Source organism: Ahaetulla prasina, chromosome 3 (genome assembly GCF_028640845.1).
Source record: "Ahaetulla prasina isolate Xishuangbanna chromosome 3, ASM2864084v1, whole genome shotgun sequence".
Taxonomy (NCBI): domain Eukaryota; kingdom Metazoa; phylum Chordata; class Lepidosauria; order Squamata; family Colubridae; genus Ahaetulla; species Ahaetulla prasina.
In genome coordinates this window covers 12,226,629-12,244,039 of record NC_080541.1, presented here as the reverse complement: position 1 = coordinate 12,244,039, position 17,411 = coordinate 12,226,629, and the positions used below count along the sequence as shown (strand labels likewise).

General features: G+C 41.9%; 1 protein-coding gene across 2 annotated transcripts in view; it reads right to left on the bottom strand.

Annotated features, from left to right (window-relative positions):
* The window catches only part of ZFAT (zinc finger and AT-hook domain containing), a 210,901-nt gene that overhangs the window by 130,779 nt on the left and 62,711 nt on the right, over window positions 1-17,411 (bottom strand). For both annotated transcript variants that reach the window (XM_058175106.1, XM_058175105.1), the window contains exons 2-3: window positions 13,075-13,245; window positions 1,963-2,229 (exon numbers count right to left, since the gene is read on the bottom strand). In XM_058175106.1, coding sequence (XP_058031089.1) covers window positions 1,963-2,229; window positions 13,075-13,228 — 421 coding nt within the window. In that variant the 5' untranslated portion in view covers window positions 13,229-13,245. The remainder of the gene's footprint in view (window positions 1-1,962; window positions 2,230-13,074; window positions 13,246-17,411) is intronic.

Below are 17,411 nucleotides of genomic sequence, written 5' to 3'. Positions count from 1 at the left end.
ACTTAACAACTGGGTTACTAATTCATCAACTGCAGGGTTTTCACTTAACAACTGTGACAGGCAAGAAAGGTCATAAGATCGGGCAAAACTCACTTAACAAATGTCTCATTTAACAGCACATCACATCAGCCCAGGTCTCCCCAGGGCGAAGAGAAAACATGCCAGCAGTTTGGGGAGTGGCATGAAGGTGGCCATACCCACCCAGTTGGCCAAGCCCAGTGAGTGGTGTCAAGCTGGCCACATCCACTCAGTTGGCAACATCCACCCAGTAAGCGCCCCACCCCCCCTGAGGTCAACCACAGCCCTGATGCGGCCCTCAATGAAATTGAGTTTGACATCCCTGATTGTCGTGTCCCACTCCTCCGCTGACGGCCGGGTCAGGGAAATCCGAATCAGGCTTGCCTCTGCAGCTCTGCCCAAAGTCCTAGCAGGAGACCAGTAAGTGACTTCAGCAAGATAAGTTCAACTTTGCCTGACTCAGAGACTGCCAGAAAGCAGATCCTTTATATAGGCCATGGGGTGTGGCTCCATGACTCAGCACTCATTAAGGCCTGCCCCTCCCTTCCTTCTGTTGCCTCCGCCTATCCAATCTTCTGATGCGAGGGTCACTCCAATCAGCTGTTGTTGGAAGTAAACTTTCCTCAGGCTCACATGCTGTGGAGGAGGGGGAGGGGTCTAGCTGCTCCGTTTGCCTGGGCATGGAGCCAGGGCTGGGGCCGGGGGATGCTCCCTCCTCTGCAGCCTGCTTGGGCATGGAGCCAGGGCTGGGACCGGTAGGTGCCCCCTCCTCTGCAGCTTGTCTGGGCATGGAGCCAGAACTGGGGCCGGGAGGCATACATTCCTCCGTGTTCGGGAGCAGATAAGCAGACCCCGGCTGCGGTGAGAGCGGACAAGACACAACACTGATCTACTGTGTTTCCCTGAAAATAAGACCCTGTCTTATATTTTTTTGAACCCTGAAATAAGCGCTTGGCCTTATTGCTGTTGTGTCTGTGCCCCCCGAGCCAGCCCTCCTGCCAGAAAGTGACTTGGAGCCGGGCCTGCTGCCAGAAAGTGACTTGGAAAGTGAGGGGGAAGGGCCGTCAGGACTTACCTCGGGAGCACCGGCTTCCCTGGCTCAGCTCCAGGAGCCAGAAGCAGGCGAAGTAGAAGAGATAACGAGGCCTCCGTCCCCTGACTCTTCCCCCCCAGGCCACGCCTTCAGACCCAGCTGAAAGCAATCAGGCTTGGTTGGACCCTAGGTTTCGTAGGCAGAAGAGGAGGGAACAACAGAAGCAGAGGTGGGGCAGGCCTAGGAAGTGCTAAGTCATGGAGCCACACCACACAGGATATAAAAGGTAACGAGAGCTGCTGTGTCTCTTTGTAACAGGCAAATCCACCGATTGACTAAGAGCTGAAGTTTGTTCCTGGGTGACTCACTAGCGTCATGGAAGATAACGAAGGCTCTTGGCATACGCTGACTATTCTGCTGCCAGAGCTGATAGTGCTGGCTAATTAAGCCATCACTCGGACAGAGGCGAAGGAGGACAGAACACATGCGCTCAAAAGCTTGATTGGGCTTATTATCAGGGGGAAACGGGGTAGTGAGACCAAGAAGAACGGCCTTGTTCATGGTGGCTCCCTCTCTGTGGAACATTGTCTCTGCAGAAATAGGATTAGTCACCACCTTGATACTCTTTCAAAAGGTCCTGAAGATACGTTTTTGCCACTGAGCCAAGGAAACCCCATACAAAGCCCATCAAGGGGGTGGTTTGATTTTGTTGGCAGGGGAGTGGAGCTTTATTAGACTTTTGTACAGGGGATTTATTTCTGTAAGTCGCACAGAATCAGTGTGACTAAGTTGGGTAGCCATATATCGGTAAAACTCCCTTAAAAAATAAATAAAACTCCATCAAGGCAGCTTTCTACGTGTCTACTTTTCACTCATCTTTGATTCATGCACCGTAACATACTTGTGCTCACCTGAATCCCCTTCTTCTTCCAAGTCCTCATTCTTAACGAGAATACAGATGTGCTTTCGTAACTGTCGAGAATTAGAGAACTTCCGGTTGCACTTCCGGCATTCCAAGTTGTCAGTGGGAATATCCACCGCTTCTCCCCCTTCTTCAGGTCCCAGTTGAATGCCTTCACTTGGAGCAGAGGTGGTGTTTTCAGCTGGTTCCTCTTCAGCGTAACATTTCTTGGTTGATCCTTTGGGCCTTCCTCTCTTCCTCTTCACTACAAGCAGTTCTGTTGGAGTAGAGAATGGGAGAGATATTAACCATTGTTTGGACCAGAGACATTAACCATTGTTTGCCGTCGACCAAACAATGTCGATTGGCGGCCCCCAGGGGGAGAGCCTTCTCTGTGGCAGCACCCGCCCTTTGGAATGAGTTGCCTCCGGGTTTACGCCAACTTCCTGACCTCCGGACCTTCAAGCGGGAATTGAAGACTTTATTATTTCATTGGGCGGGACTAGCCTAAGTGTATTTTAAGTGTATTTTAATTGTAATTTTAAGGGGTTTTAAGTCGGTCTAAGACCATTTTAGTTGATTGCCTTGTCAAATATTTGTTTTTAAATTCTTTTTAAATTTGTTATTTATTTGTTGTATTTTAAGATGGCTGTACACCACCCTGAGTCCTTCGGGAGAAGGGCAGTATAAAAATTAAATTATAAATAAATAAAATATAAATAAATAAAAACCACTTTACAGGGTTATTCTGGGCTTTAATGAGTATTTATTGAATAAACTCGCAGCAAAGGCATTCCAGGAGATTCTCACCACAAACGATTTTATACGGCCAAGTGTCTTCGGATTGTATTTATTACAGGGTGGTCAATTAAATTACAAAGCAAGCCAATCCTATTTTCCCAACTTAACTCGAAAACTCGTTATACATTCTAGACATTTGTTGTATTAGTGACAAGTCACAGTAAAATCTAAACCACTGACCTTCTTCCTTATGAATCAGCATTAGTGTTTAGCAATTACCACTTTAAGGGAAGCTGGAGATTCAAATACTAGTGAAGGCTGGAAACAGCTAAGAAAAATATGTGACTTGCATCAGGAAGAATAAAGATTTTTTAAGAGAATGTTCCAATCTTGGAGGGGCTAGCACAAAGATGAGGGGGTCAACCTATTTTCCAAAGCACCAGAAAGCAAAGCAAGAAACAATGGATGGAAACTAATCAAGGAGAGAACCAACCTAGAACTAAGGTGAGGGTGAGAACAATTAATCAACCTTCCGAAGTTGTGGATGCCTCATCACTGGAGGCTTTTAAGAAGAGACTGGACAGCCACTTGTCTGAAATAATATAGGGTCTTCTGCTAAGCAGGGGATTGGACTAGAAGACATCAAGGTCCCTTCCAACTCTTGTTATTCTATTTAAAGAATGAAAAATATGGTCAAAAATGTTTATCAGGCCTTGTGAGTGAGCTGGGTCCTTGGCTGATGTTTCATTTGACGGATACTCATCCCAAAATTACCCAGCTAAGGAAAGGATTTCTTAAAAAAAAAAAAAACAACTGGGAGCCAAACCAACTGGATTCACACACAATGCAGGAAGCCAAAATCATAGTCAACCCAACCTGCGGTCTATAACTGTGAGCTGTGATTTATATGAGCCTCACCAGCTGAGCTTGCAAACCCCTCCTCCTCAAAAAACAAGGCTTGGTGCTAGGTGTGAACCCATCCGTGTATGGAAAAAGCGATACCTTGGGGAGAGTTCTGGAGAAAAATGATGGATTAAGTTGGCTTAGGTTTTAGCGGAGCAGAAGTTTGGGGTTGAAAGTGGGACTTCACCTAAGCAAGGGGTCTCCAAAGTTGGCATCTTTAAGACGTGGACTTCAACTCCCAGAATTCCTTAGCCAGCAATGCTGGCTGGGGAATTCTGGGAGTTGAAGTCCACAAGTCTTAAGGTTGCCAACTTTGGAGACCCCTCGCCTATCTCACCTTTTAATCACTTTTATTGGAAATGGCCTATAAATTGCCTTTTGGCCATTAAGACCTCCAAGAAAGACAAGTTTTATTACACTGGGTGGTTTTCCTCCAACCCGGCTTGTGAAAGAAGATTTATGTAAATTTGAAAACTTAAAAAAACTTTTGTTTTAATTTGGAAAGAAGCAGTTAAGAAGTTGATTAGAATGTTGATTTTGGAAAGTGTTTAAACGGATTAACGGGCCAGATTGACTGGAAACAAGATTTTGAAAAAGTTGTACGTACATTTCCTGTTGTTGTTGCTGTTTTTAAAAATCTTATTAAAATATATGGAGATCTGAGCTTAAGAGTCAGAAATCTCTTCCTGGGAAATGTTCTGTTTGAGAACAAAACATGATAAGAACAGACCTTGAGGGCGGGTTACTAGAGGCAACCAGAAAGAATTAAAGATTATAATTAAAAGAGAACTCCCACTAATACAGAAGTGGGGTGGGGATATTGAGTCTGAAGAATTTAAGGATATTTAGCAACAATGTACTCAGAAGTTACTCTTTAGACTGATACAATAAAAATGGCTTAAAAGAAGAGATAGAAGGGGCATAGCTTTATATCAAGGTGTTTTCGATATGGTTTTAATTAAAACTAACAGGTTAGGTGCATATTGACAAAGCACAACAAATAAAACTGGCTGAGGTTTCCATAGGCGCAGAGGAGATGCTAATAGTAAAGCAGAATAATGACTTGGATATGTGGATTTTAACTCAGAAAAATGACTTGGCTAATTTTCTTACTTTGGATTTACGAAAAGATGTGTTATACCTATGAAGGAATTCAGGAGAAGAGAAAAAAGAAACCAGCTTTTAGGATATTACCTAAAAGGAATAATTAAAACCCTTAAAACAAAAATTAAGGTGTACAAAGTGGGCCTATTTGATCAAGGTTAAACTGTATATCAGCCTCTTTTTTTCCAGCCGCTTTAATGGGATTTCTTTGAGCAGGAGTGAATGAGACTTGTTTATAGATAAGATACAGGAAAAAGAGTTTGGTCATTGGAGAAAATGATAAACTATGATATTATAACTGAGGGGCGATGAAAAGAAGATGATCAGAAATTAATTTGTGGCGTATTATTTGAAGGGATTAAAGATTAATATTTTCAATTTGTTCTTTCGAGTGGCTCTTAATGGAATTTTTCTCGATTAACTTTGACAGCTGAAGTTTTAAAGATTTGTTTATAGATATAAGACATGGGAGGAAGAGGTGTGTGCGTGCATGTGTGTATGAAAATATTACAATAAGGTGTAAAAAAAAAGAATTATGAAATTGATTTACAGTACTTGTTTAAAGTTAAACTATTGGAAATGTTTAGACTTATTGTATTCTTGCAAAACCACTGTCAAGCTTTTTAAAAGAGAAATTCAGCTAGGAGCTGCATATTCCCCCACTCTCCCTTCTTAGGTTTCAGCCACTGTTCAGCCATTTTACTCTGAAACTTGATCAGGGAACAAAGAATGAAGAAGAAATGTTTTCCTCTAAACTTCAACCCAAGGTTAGAAGAAAAATTCAATAGAAATAAACTCCAGATATTTTGCAAATTCAAAAAATACAGAAATCCAGTGTGAGAGTCTAAAAACTCTTCACATATACCACCCCTCCCCAACGCCTGTTGTGCTGTCATACGGAGGGGACAGAGGTTATCTAGAACAACATATATCAAAAAGGGGAAAAAAAGAAAAAATGTTTATCCTTATTCTTGATGGAGAAGATCCATCCATCCATCCATCCATCCATCCATCCCTCTCTTGCCCCTTTTCTCCTTTTTGCACTATATTTTCTTATTTATGTTTTTCTTGTTTGTATTGGTTTTTTAATCCATCCATCCATCCATGTCTGTCTGTCTGTCTCTCTCTGTCTCTCTCTCTATCTATCTCTTGCCCCTTTTAGCACTATATTTTCTTATTTACGTTTTTCTTGGTTTGTATTGGTTTTTCATCCATCCATCCATGTCTGTCTGTCTATATCTATCTATCTATCTATCTATCTATCTATCTATCTATCTATCTATCTATCTATCTATCTCCCTCTTGCCCCTTTTCACACTATATTTTATTATTTATGTGTCAGGCTGCCTCTGATTATATCTAGGAAAGAATACACCTTGACTTCATTTGCAAATAAAGAAAAGTACTTTTACTAGGTACATCTGGACAGCAGCAGTATAAAGTTGAATCTGAGACAAAATATGGTTAACAATCTATATCCCCCCTGTTTCTCCCTCCTCTTCCCCAAGAGGTCATCAGGTCTGGTCCAATGCCAGCTCCTTCCCGGGGCCCCGTGGTAATCTTCTTCCGCAGGTCTCTGGCTGTCAATCATATCAGGAATGCAATGTCCGTTAGAGTTCGCGCTCAAACATTCCTGTTGAATTCAAAACATTAATCTCCCCTCCCCCCTTAATTATGTCAGACCGACACTCTTAAAGGGCCCTCTCTACTTAACTTGAATCCAAGAGCTATTTACATTAGAAATAAAATCCCATGCTATCTAACAACTGAATATAAGGAGTACAAAAAGATGTAAAGATTGGAGTGGAGGCTGACATTATGTTTTTCTTGGTTTGTATTGGTTTTTTATCCATCCATCCATCCATCCATCCATCCATCCATCCATCCATCAATCTATCCATCCATCTATCTATCTATCTATCTCCTTCTTGCCCCTTTTTTCTTTTGTGCACTATATTTTCTTATTTATGATTTTCTTGGTTTGCATTGGTTTTTTATCCATCCACCCGCCTCTCCCCCCTCTTCTCCTTTTTGCACTATATTTTCTTGTTTACGTTTTTCTTGGTTTGTATTAGTTTTTTACCTTTGTAATTTTAAACTTCAATAAAAAGTATTTTTTTTTAAAAAAAAAAGGAAAGGCAAGGAAAAGAAATGTCCTAGCCTTTCTGTTTTTCAGTCCCAATCGATGTCTCCCCTGGTTAGAACTTAAGAGAGCTACAATCTTCCCCTGATTATCAGTCTAGCTAAGACTCCCTCACTTTTTTTTTTAAATAAAATAGTTTTAGAATAGAATAGAATAGAATTTTATTGGCCAAGTGTGATTGGACACACAATGAATTTGTCTTGGTGCATATGCTCTCAGTGTACATAAAAGAAAAGATACGTTCATCAAGGTACAACATTTACAACACAATAAATAAATATTTAAATAAAATAGTTTTACTGTCTGTTCATGGTTAGGCTTAGAAGAAAGATCATCATCCAAAATTGGTCTGCCTGCTAGGAAAACTGACTCCTGCTACAGTGCTTCTTATCCCAAAAAATATGAGAAAAACATCCCGTTCTGGGCAATTCATAGAAATTACTTTTTTTTAATGAAAGGATCAGAGAAATGAATAAGTTATCCCAAGTAAAGAGCCATTATGCTGTTTTTCCCCTCTAAATATATATATATATATATATATATATATATATATATATATATATATATATATATATATATATATATATATATTGGAAGTGTCTTGGCGGCGTTTCAGGCTCTCAGCTTGCTTCCCAGAAGCTTGAAGCCTGAAGATGACGAATGAGACTTCAAACGCCGCCAAGACACTTCCAATTTACACGGAGAAAACCCAACAACCAAAGACCTATATACAAACACCGTGAAAACCTCAGAAAACAAATATATATATATATATATATATATATATATATATATATATATATATATATATATATATATATTATTTATTTATTTATTTATTTACATTTATATCCCGCCCTTCTCCGAAGACTCAGGGCGGCTTACATTGTGTAAGGCAATAGTCTCATTCTATTTGTATATTTACAAAGTCAACTTATTGCCCCCCCAACAATCTGGGTCCTCATTTTACCTACCTTATAAAGGATGGAAGGCTGAGTCAACCTTGGGCCTGGTGGGACTCAAGCCTGCAGTAATTGCAGGCTGCTGTGTTTTAATAACAGGCTATCTTACAGCCTGAGCCACTCAAGGACCCATATATTTCATTCAAGCATCAACTAATCCATTTGGTAAAAACTTATATTGTTTTAGCATGCCTATCCTGATAAAAGGGCTGAGGTGGGTGAGGAATTAGATGTTGTTACTGAGAAATAATGGACTTTGCATTATCTAGGCTTTTATTATTCCCTGGTGATTTATCGAGACATGCTCGCTTTTTTGCAATGCGGAACTTCATCAATAATTTATTCGGAATGCATGAGGGGAAATACACAACTGAAGTGTGTGTGTGGGTGTGTATTCAGACATAGAGCCTCACACAGAGCAGCAGGTTTGGCTGAATTACTGACAGCCTATGCTTCTCACTAAAACTTTTACCTGCTTTGCAAACCTCAAAAGAGTTGCAACCCTGCCAAGTTCTGATTTTTATAACACTCGGTATTAGTATGCTTCTCTGAATGGCCCTTGTGCAAAATCACAGTAATCTAAGGCAGGGGTCCCCAACCTTTCGGACCTCAGGGACCACTCAATTCATAATTTTAAATCCCACGGATCTAATGGCTGGCTGGGTGGGCGGGGCTAGGTGGTCATGTGACTGGGTGGGCGTGGCCAACTCAATCGCCAACTCAATGTCGCTCACATCGAGGGGCGCCTCACCAGCCTCTACTCACCCCTCCCCTGACAGCCGCTCCTCGCCTCCCCACCCAATTGTTGGAGCTAAGCAGCCAAATTTGGGCAAAGGCTGGAGGGAAGAGCTGGAGGGCCTTGTTCCAGTGGGACTGCATCATGGCCTGGAACTGGCTGACCATCTCAGCCCACTGAGCCTCCAGGCGCCGGTACCTGGCCTTGCACTCCTGCGCAACAGTTCACTTAGTGACCGTTTGAAGTTGCAAAGGCACCAAAAAAAAGTGTCTTATGACCCGTTTTTCACACCTACGACCGTTGCAGCCTATCCCCCACGGTCACGTGAACTAAATTCATATGACTGGCAACGGACTCGTATTTATGACGTTCTGCAGTGTCCCGGGGTCACGGGATCCCCTTTTGGGACCTTTGGACCAGCCCAAGTCAATGAGGAAGCCAGATTCGCTTAAACAACCGTGTTACTAACTTTAACAGCTGCAGTGATTCGCTTCACAAATGTGGCAAGAAAGGCTGTAAAATGGGGCAAAAACTCACATAAAAAAAATGTCTCGCTTAGCAACAGAAACGTTGGGCTCGATTGTGCCCCTAAGTCGACAACTACCTGAACTGTGGCAGCATTCAGAACAAGAGTTTAGTGTATATGGGGGAACATACGAAGAAAGTTGAAATGGAAGTTAAAATACACGTTTGTAGCCTTGCTTGGCTCAGCCAGGACGTTCACAGTATAGAAATTTCCTCCTGGTTTGTGCAAACAAAACCACAGACAGTTTTATAATATATTAATTAGACCTCCAACAGCTAATCTTTTGAACGTATCAATGGCCAGATTTATTGCATCAATTCTTGCCGCAATGGTGCACAGGGTTAATTAGCAAAGCTGGTAGTTCAGCTGTCATGCAACCCTTAAGAAACAGTGCTTGTATTTCTCACTTGTGGTCCACTTTTAACTTTTCAGTTAGATATAGCCTAATCTTACATATTGTGTGAACCCTCCAGTGTGTGGAAGACATCAACAATTGCCACTTTTGATTCACAGCCTGTCTCAGCTTAATACTGTATGTCTGAAGAGGCGTTATGGTATTATAACATCCATTCCTTAAATGTACGGTAAGTTAGCAATAATGGCAAATAAAATTAGCTTTTAGAAATGTAGACTCCTGCAACTGTATAGAGCGGTTGGACTAGAAGACCTTCAAAGTCCCTGCTCTGTCCCACTCGCCTCAGTCCGAGCGATGACTTAATTAGGGGCCGTGGTAGCTCAGGCTGGTAAGAAGCCTGTTATTAGAACACAGCAGCCTGCAATTACTGCAGGTTCAAGCCCGGCCCAAGGTTGACTCAGCCTTCCATCCTTTATAAGGTAGGTAAAATGAGGACCCAGATTGTTGGGGGGGCAATAAGTTGACTTTGTAAATATACAAATAGAATGAGACTATTGCCTTATACACTGTAAGCCGCCCTGAGTCTTCAGAGAAGGGCGGGATATAAATGTAAATAAATAAATAAAAAAAAATTAGCCGGCAACTATCAGCTCTGGCAACAAACTAGCGAGCATCTGCCAAGTGTCTCTGTTATCTCTCTTGATGCCAATGAGTCAACCAGGAACAAACAGTACTTCAGCTCTAGTTAAGCAGTTGATTCGCTTGCCACGAAGGGCCTCTGGTGGCTCAATAGACTAATGCAGTCTGTTATTAACACAGCTGCTTGTAATTACTGCAAGTTCAAGTCCCACCAGGCCCAAGGTTGACTCAGCCTTCCATCCTTTATAAGGTAGGTAAAATGAGGACCCAGATTGTTGGGGGCAATAAAAGTTGACTTTGTATATAATATACAAATGAATGAAGACTATTGCTTAACACAATGTAAGCCGCCCTGAGTCTTCGGAGAAGGGCGGGATATAAATTCAAATTAAAAAAGAAGTATAGCAGCCCTTGTTGCTTTTATATCCTGTGGGGTGTGGCTCCATGACTCAGCACTTCCTAGGCCTGCCCCACCCCTGCTTCTGTTGTTCCCACCTTTCCTGCCTATGAAACCTAGGGACCAGCCAGGCCTGATTGCCATCAGCCGGGTCTGTAGGCGTGGCCTGGGGGTGGGAAAGAGTCAGGGGATGGAGGCCTCATTATCTCCTCCACCTGGCCTGCCTCTGGCTCCTGGAGCTGAGCCAGGGAAGCCGGTGCCCCCGAGTTAAGTCCTGATGGCCCTTCCCTCTCACTTTCTGAGTCACTTTCTGGCAGGGGGCCCGGCTCAGGGGGCACAGATACAACAGTCCCTTACTGTATGATTCTAGTGTACGATTCTATGCCGGTCTATAAAACTTACAAGATATATGCTAGATGCTGTCTGGCTACCTGCTCTTACAATAATGGAGACGCTTGATTTACAGCATAAGGCTTTGCTTATCAGTTGTGCAACTTTTACTTTTTTTTTGTTTTGTCCTCTCCTTCGACCCAGCTATAATAATATTGAAACCAAGCGTCAGAAAAGGGCCATCCAGCCTCCGATTATTTTGGCTATCCAGCCTCCGATTATTTTGGCGCCAAGGACAAATACCGTTCTTAGAAATGAATGGAGAATTGTATTTGTCATTCTGTTTAGCTAGGACAACAATCATCGGCTAAGCTACTCAACCTTTGTGCTGTATGGTTTTTTGGCTAATACATCAGTGTTAATTTTCCATTATAAATTATGAATGGTCCCCAGTCCTGCCTTTACAGAAAATGAGGGCAATTATCTAAAATGAATCACAAGAATTTTTTTTTTTTTAGTTAGCATTCAGCCAATTGACTTGCCAAATGACAACGGCCTCTTATCTGATGCGGTGGCTGCTTTCCAAAGGAAATTTCCCATAATGGCTCTCTAAGAGCTAGTTAACTGTGGAGCACCAAAATAAAAGTTTTAGAGACAAAGCCAAGCTCTGCTTACACTTAAAACCAATGGGCAGCAATCAATCGTTCCTGGAATGTGTCTGTAATCTCGGAGGTGATAACCGTCATTACAAAGAGCGGCTCCATATTGCTCTCTTCTCATGATAGAAGTCCACCCCATGGCATTCTGCTTCGCATGGGGCAGGTTACCGCGTTTGGGGAGGAGGGCATTTGTTCTACTGTCATGGCCTGTATATAAGAGAAGCAATGGCATTCGAAGGCTATGTTTCTATAAGAAGATAGAAGATATAAAATCTATAAGAAGGTTTAGGTATGAAAGCCACCCCAGGAGGCCGTGAGTTCTAGTCCTTCCTTAGGTATGAAAGCCAGCCCAGGAGGCCGTGAGTTCTAGCCCTTCCTTAAGCATGAAAGCCACCCCAGGAGGCCGTGAGTTCTAGTCCTTCCTTAGGCATGGAAGCCACCCCAGGAGGCCGTGAGTTCTAGTCCTTCCTTAAGCACGAAAGCCACCCCAGGAGGCCATGAATTCTAGTCCTTCCTTAGGCATGAAAGCCACCCCAGGAGGCCGTGAGTTCTAGTCCTTCCTTAAGCATGAAAGCCACCCCAGGAGGCCGTGAGTTCTAGTCCTTCCTTAAGCATGAAAGCCACCCCAGGAGGCCGTGAGTTCTAGTCCTTCCTTAAGCATGAAAGCCACCCCAGGAGGCCGTGAGTTCTAGTCCTTCCTTAAGCATGAAAGCCACCCCAGGAGGCCGTGAGTTCTAGTCCTGCCTTAGGCATGGAAGCCACCCCAGGAGGCCATGAGTTCTAGTCCTTCCTTAAGCATAAAAGCCACCCCAGGAGGCCGTCCTTCCTTAAGCATGAAAGCCACCCCAAGAGGCCATGTGTTCTAGTCCTGCCTTAGGCATGGAAGCCACCCCGGGAGGCCGTGAGTTCTAGTCCTTCCTTAAGCATGAAAGCCACCCCAGGAGGCCGTGAGTTCTAGTCCTGCCTTAGGCATGGAAGCCACCCCAGGAGGCCGTGAGTTCTAGTCCTTCCTCAGGTATGAAAGCTGGCTGGGTGACTTTGAACACCAATCACCGGGTGCAGCGAGTTCTAGTCCCACCTTACTTAAACATGCAAATCAGCTGGGTGACTGGGCCAGTCACTCTTTCTCAGCCCAACTACCTCCCAGGGTTGATGTAAAGAAAATAGGAGGAAGGAATATCAGGCAAGTTTGCTGCCTTGAATTATTTAGAAAAGTAATAAAGGCAGGAAATAAATCAATGACTAAACCATGGACGCTCAGCTTTGTTACTTCTACCCGAGCGCGCAGCTGAATTTATAAAGGTAGTTAAATTCACGCACGTACGCGCTCTCTCCTTAAAGGACAGGGATGGTAAACATGTGGCACTGCAGACATTAAACCGCACTTATCATTCATGAAAGAAAACAAATCTTCTGGCAAGCTCCAAGAGACCATCAAAGCCTTTCTCGCCTTACGCAGAGAACGTTTAATCGCCCTAGTCAAAAATTCATGAATTACACCAAGATTTTGCTGCCGTTATGAATTAAGAGGAAGCTGCGGTTGTTTTAAGTGCTGCAGCAATTTAGGACAAACCCGAGCCACGGAGCGCAACGAGGGTTCACGTCTTTGGCAGACTTTGGCTGGTACCTTCTCCGTTTTTATTCAGATTGGCGGGCGTCGCGAGAGGCCTGAGCAGAATAATGATTTCGTCCACCTTGGCCCCATCTTCTGAGTGTTTCTCGGAGGCGTGAGACAGCAGTTCGGACTGGTTGGGGGAAAACAGATTGCACAGCTTGCACATGAAGATGGATCTGTTCCCTGGAAAACATAAAACGAAAGAAAAAAAAATCAAAGTTGGTTATTATTATTATTTAATTGGGAGTCTTCGGGAATCTATAAAGTTATCCAGGTAGTCCTTGATAAGAGCGGTGCGGTGGCACCTAGAGGTGGAGCTCTCGTCTCACAATCAGGAGGCTGTGAGTTCGATCCTAGGTAGAGGCAGAGATTCCTCTCTCTCTCTCTCTGCGCACATTTGAGAATATATCTGCTGAACAAAACTCCGCATTGGCGACAGGAAGGGCATTCGGCCATTAAAACGCTCTGCTAGCTCCATTCAGTTTGCCCAGACTCCAACCCCACAAGGGATTATGGGGTTCTTAGATTATGGAGATGATGACACAGGTAGTCCTTGACTTATGACCACAACTGAGCTCGGAATTTCGGTTGCAAAGTCGGGTCATTATGTGACCGGATTCAATTGAAGCAATTCATATGGTCATAAATCCAAATCCAAATCCAAATCCAGATAACCGGATAGACGATTTTTGCCAGAAAATGCCCCCCGAAAGTCACAAAATGTAAAAACAGGAGTACAAGGACACTACAACCGGTCATAAATGCGAGCTGGTTGTCAAGCAAACATGGAAGGTGATACAGCAATCCTAACTTTGAGAATGGACCGAGAGTCACTTTTGGGGGAATATGTCGCAACTTCAAATAGCAATAAACACTTAAGATGTATATACCACTTCACAGTGCTTTTACAGCCCTCTCTGAGAGGTTTACAGAGTCAGCATATTGCCCCTTCCCCAATCATCTGGGTGCTCATTTTACCGACCTCGGAAGGATGGAAGGCTGAGTCAACCTTGAGCCTGGTGAGAATCGAACTGTTGGCAGAGGGCAGAGTCAGCCTGCAATACTGCATTCTAACCACTGCGCCACCAGTTTCCAAATGGTCATTAAGGGTTTAATCTTAAATCAAGGCATATCTATGGATTTATTATATAAGGTTTTCTGCCTAAGCAAGGGGTCGAACTAGAAGACCTCCAAGGTCCCTTCCAACTCTGTTATTCTGTTCTATTCTATTCTATTCTATTCTATTCTATTCTATTCTATTCTATTCTATTCTATTCTATTCTATTCTATTCCATTCCATTCCATTCCATTCCATTCCATTCCATTCCATTCCATTCTGTATTTTATTATTCTATTCTATTCTATTCTATTCTATTCCATTCCATTCCATTCCATGTTTTATTATTCTATTCTATTCTACTCCATTCCATTCTATTCCATTCCATTCCATATTTTATTATTCTATTCTATTCTATTCTATTCTATTCTATTCTATTCTATTCCATTCCATTCCATTCCATTCCATATTTTATTATTGATCCTATCCTATCCTATCCTATCCTATCCTATCCTATCCTATCCTATCCTATCCTATCCTATCCTAAACTCCACCTGGCGATCTCAGCAATGTAAGCCAGATGAGGAACTTTTTTTTTTTGGGGGGGTGACATCCCAGAAATAACAACATGAAAACGGTTTGCCCTTTTTCTAGGATGTCCCTCCCACCAAATTCCTAATCTCTGAGATTTCCTGGTGGTCTCCCATCCAAGGACCAATCAAGGACTAATCTGCTTTATCTTTTTAAAATTAGCCAAGTTTGGGTAGAGGCTACTTATCTGATGTACTTAACCATTTTTTTAATAATAATTAGACTCAACAATTAAACACTTAGTGACCATTTAAAGTTTTAACAGACCTTTCAAAAGGTACATATTCCGAAGTTCGACAGCCATTTCCTCTTCCCCCCACACACACACACACACCAGTCATATGACTGCATTTTGGGCATTTGGCAACCAGCTCACATTCACAGCTATTTACAGTCTCCCACAGTGACATAACTGTGGTTTGTGACGTTTTTTGAAGAAATAATAATAATAATAATAATAATAATAATAATAATAATAATAATAATAATAATAATAATAATAATAATAATAATAATAATAATTTAATTTGTATACCGCCCTTCTCCCGATGGACTCACAGCCAAATAAAATCGACAATAAATAGGTACAATACAATAAAAACAATGATAAAAAACTTATTAAATTTGGCCCATAATTAAAATAAAACCATAAAACCCCAATTAAAATACAAATAATAAAACTAATTCTATGCCAGTCCAGCGCGGAAGAATAGATACGTCTTCAGCTCGCCTTTTCTTCCAGTTTCTAGCAAAAAAACGGCCATAGCAACCAACAGAACTCCAGTGTTCACTTTATGAATGTCACATTCGCTTAACGTTCTCTCAGGCTGGTCGTTTTCCGATCATCGTTGCTGGGCTCAATTATTCCACTAACTGGATAAATAGGAATGCGGATAGTCGTCGACCTACTACTATAATTGAGCTTGGCAATTAGGGCCTTAAATTGAGGACTGCCACAAAGAGGGGGGGGTGTCAATTAATTAATTAATTAATTAATTTGTTTGTTTATTTATTTAGTTGAGTACATACTAGATAATATATATAAGTATAAGCATAAATTGAATATATAAAATGAATACAATTAAATAGAACATTAGGACAGGAACGGTAGGCACGCTAGTGCTCTTATGCACGCCCCTTACAGACCTCTTAGGAATGGGGTGAGGTCAACAGTAGATTGTCTTAGGTTAAAGTTTTGGGGGGGTTGGGGATGAGACCACAGAGTCTGGTAATGCATTCCAGGCATTAACAACTCTGAAGTCATATTTTCTGCAATCGAGTTTGGAACGGTTCACTTTGAGTTTGTATCTATTGTGTGCTCGTGTATTGTTGTGGTTGAAGTTGAAGTAGTCATTGACAGGAAGGACATTGTAGCAGATGATTTTATGAGCCTATGCTCGGGTCATACCGAAGGCGGCGTAGTTCTAAATTTTCTAATTTATTTTCCAAATTTTCTAATTTAATAAATTTTCTGATTTATTTTCCAAAGCACCAGACGGCAAGACAAGAAACGATGCATGGAAACTCATCAAGGAGAGAAGCAACCTGAAATTAAGGAGAAACTTCCTAACAGTGAGAACAATTAACCAGTGGAACAGCTTGCCTCCAGACGTTTTGGGTGCTCCAACACTGGGGTTTTTTAAGAAAATACTGGACAGCCATCTATCTGAAATGGTAGAGGGTTTCCTACCTAAGTAGGAGGCTGGACTAGAAGATCTCCAAGGTCCCTGCCAGCTCTTGATTGGAAGAATGAAATAACGCAGTTTGCCTGCTAGACATTTGGTTTTGAAGATTGTAACGAAGAATAAAAAAGCAGAAGAAAACCAAAAGAAGGAAACTCAGTTTCAGAACATGAAGTGGAGTCAAGAAATCACCTGCCAAAACTAGATTATTATTTTTTACTTGTTATCTCACAGATGTGTTTCCCATCTTCAGTCAATTTAGTGCCCTGCCTCTAAACTCCATAAAAAGAAAAGCCAAAACGCTTTACAGATTTGCTGCAAGGATGAGTAGTAACTAAAAAGTGAGATCTTGCTACACACTGCATAAATAATTATTGCTGCTACTAATAATAATATGCTGCCGATCTCTGTAGTATCTGAATAAATATGTGAACTGTAAGGGATAAATCAGCTGATAATTAGGCTGGGAACCTACAGGACAATAACTGAAAGAGCCAATTAAAGGTAAAGAATCAAATAAGCAGTATTCCAAATTAAGCATGAGTGGAATTGATGAGGAGGCTGCGGGTAATTAATTAGGAGGGAAGTCAACAGAGCAATTAATTAGACAAAAAATTAAATATGCAGAGGATCCAAGAAGCTGTTAATCAATTACGTATGCAGCTACGCTACAGAGACATAGAACTGGTTGAAATATTTCGGCTGGCTGTATGCGATTTTCTTGTAGTCTACAAACCTAAAGCCTTATTTACTATTCCAGACAACTTCCTTATGCCATGAAAGCTTTGGGAAAATAAATCTATTTATCTGCTATCATTATCTCTGTATTATCGTAATATTTTCTCTACTTAGAGCAACAACCTGTTAGAGAAGAAACGTCAACGAACGGAGTGTGACTTTGCTTCTGTGTAAAGATGGACACAGTTGCCCTGTTCATCTCGTACAGGGTGACAGAATAACAGAGTTGAAAGGGACCTTGGAGGTCTTCTGACCCAAACCCCCTATTCAAGAGACCCTAC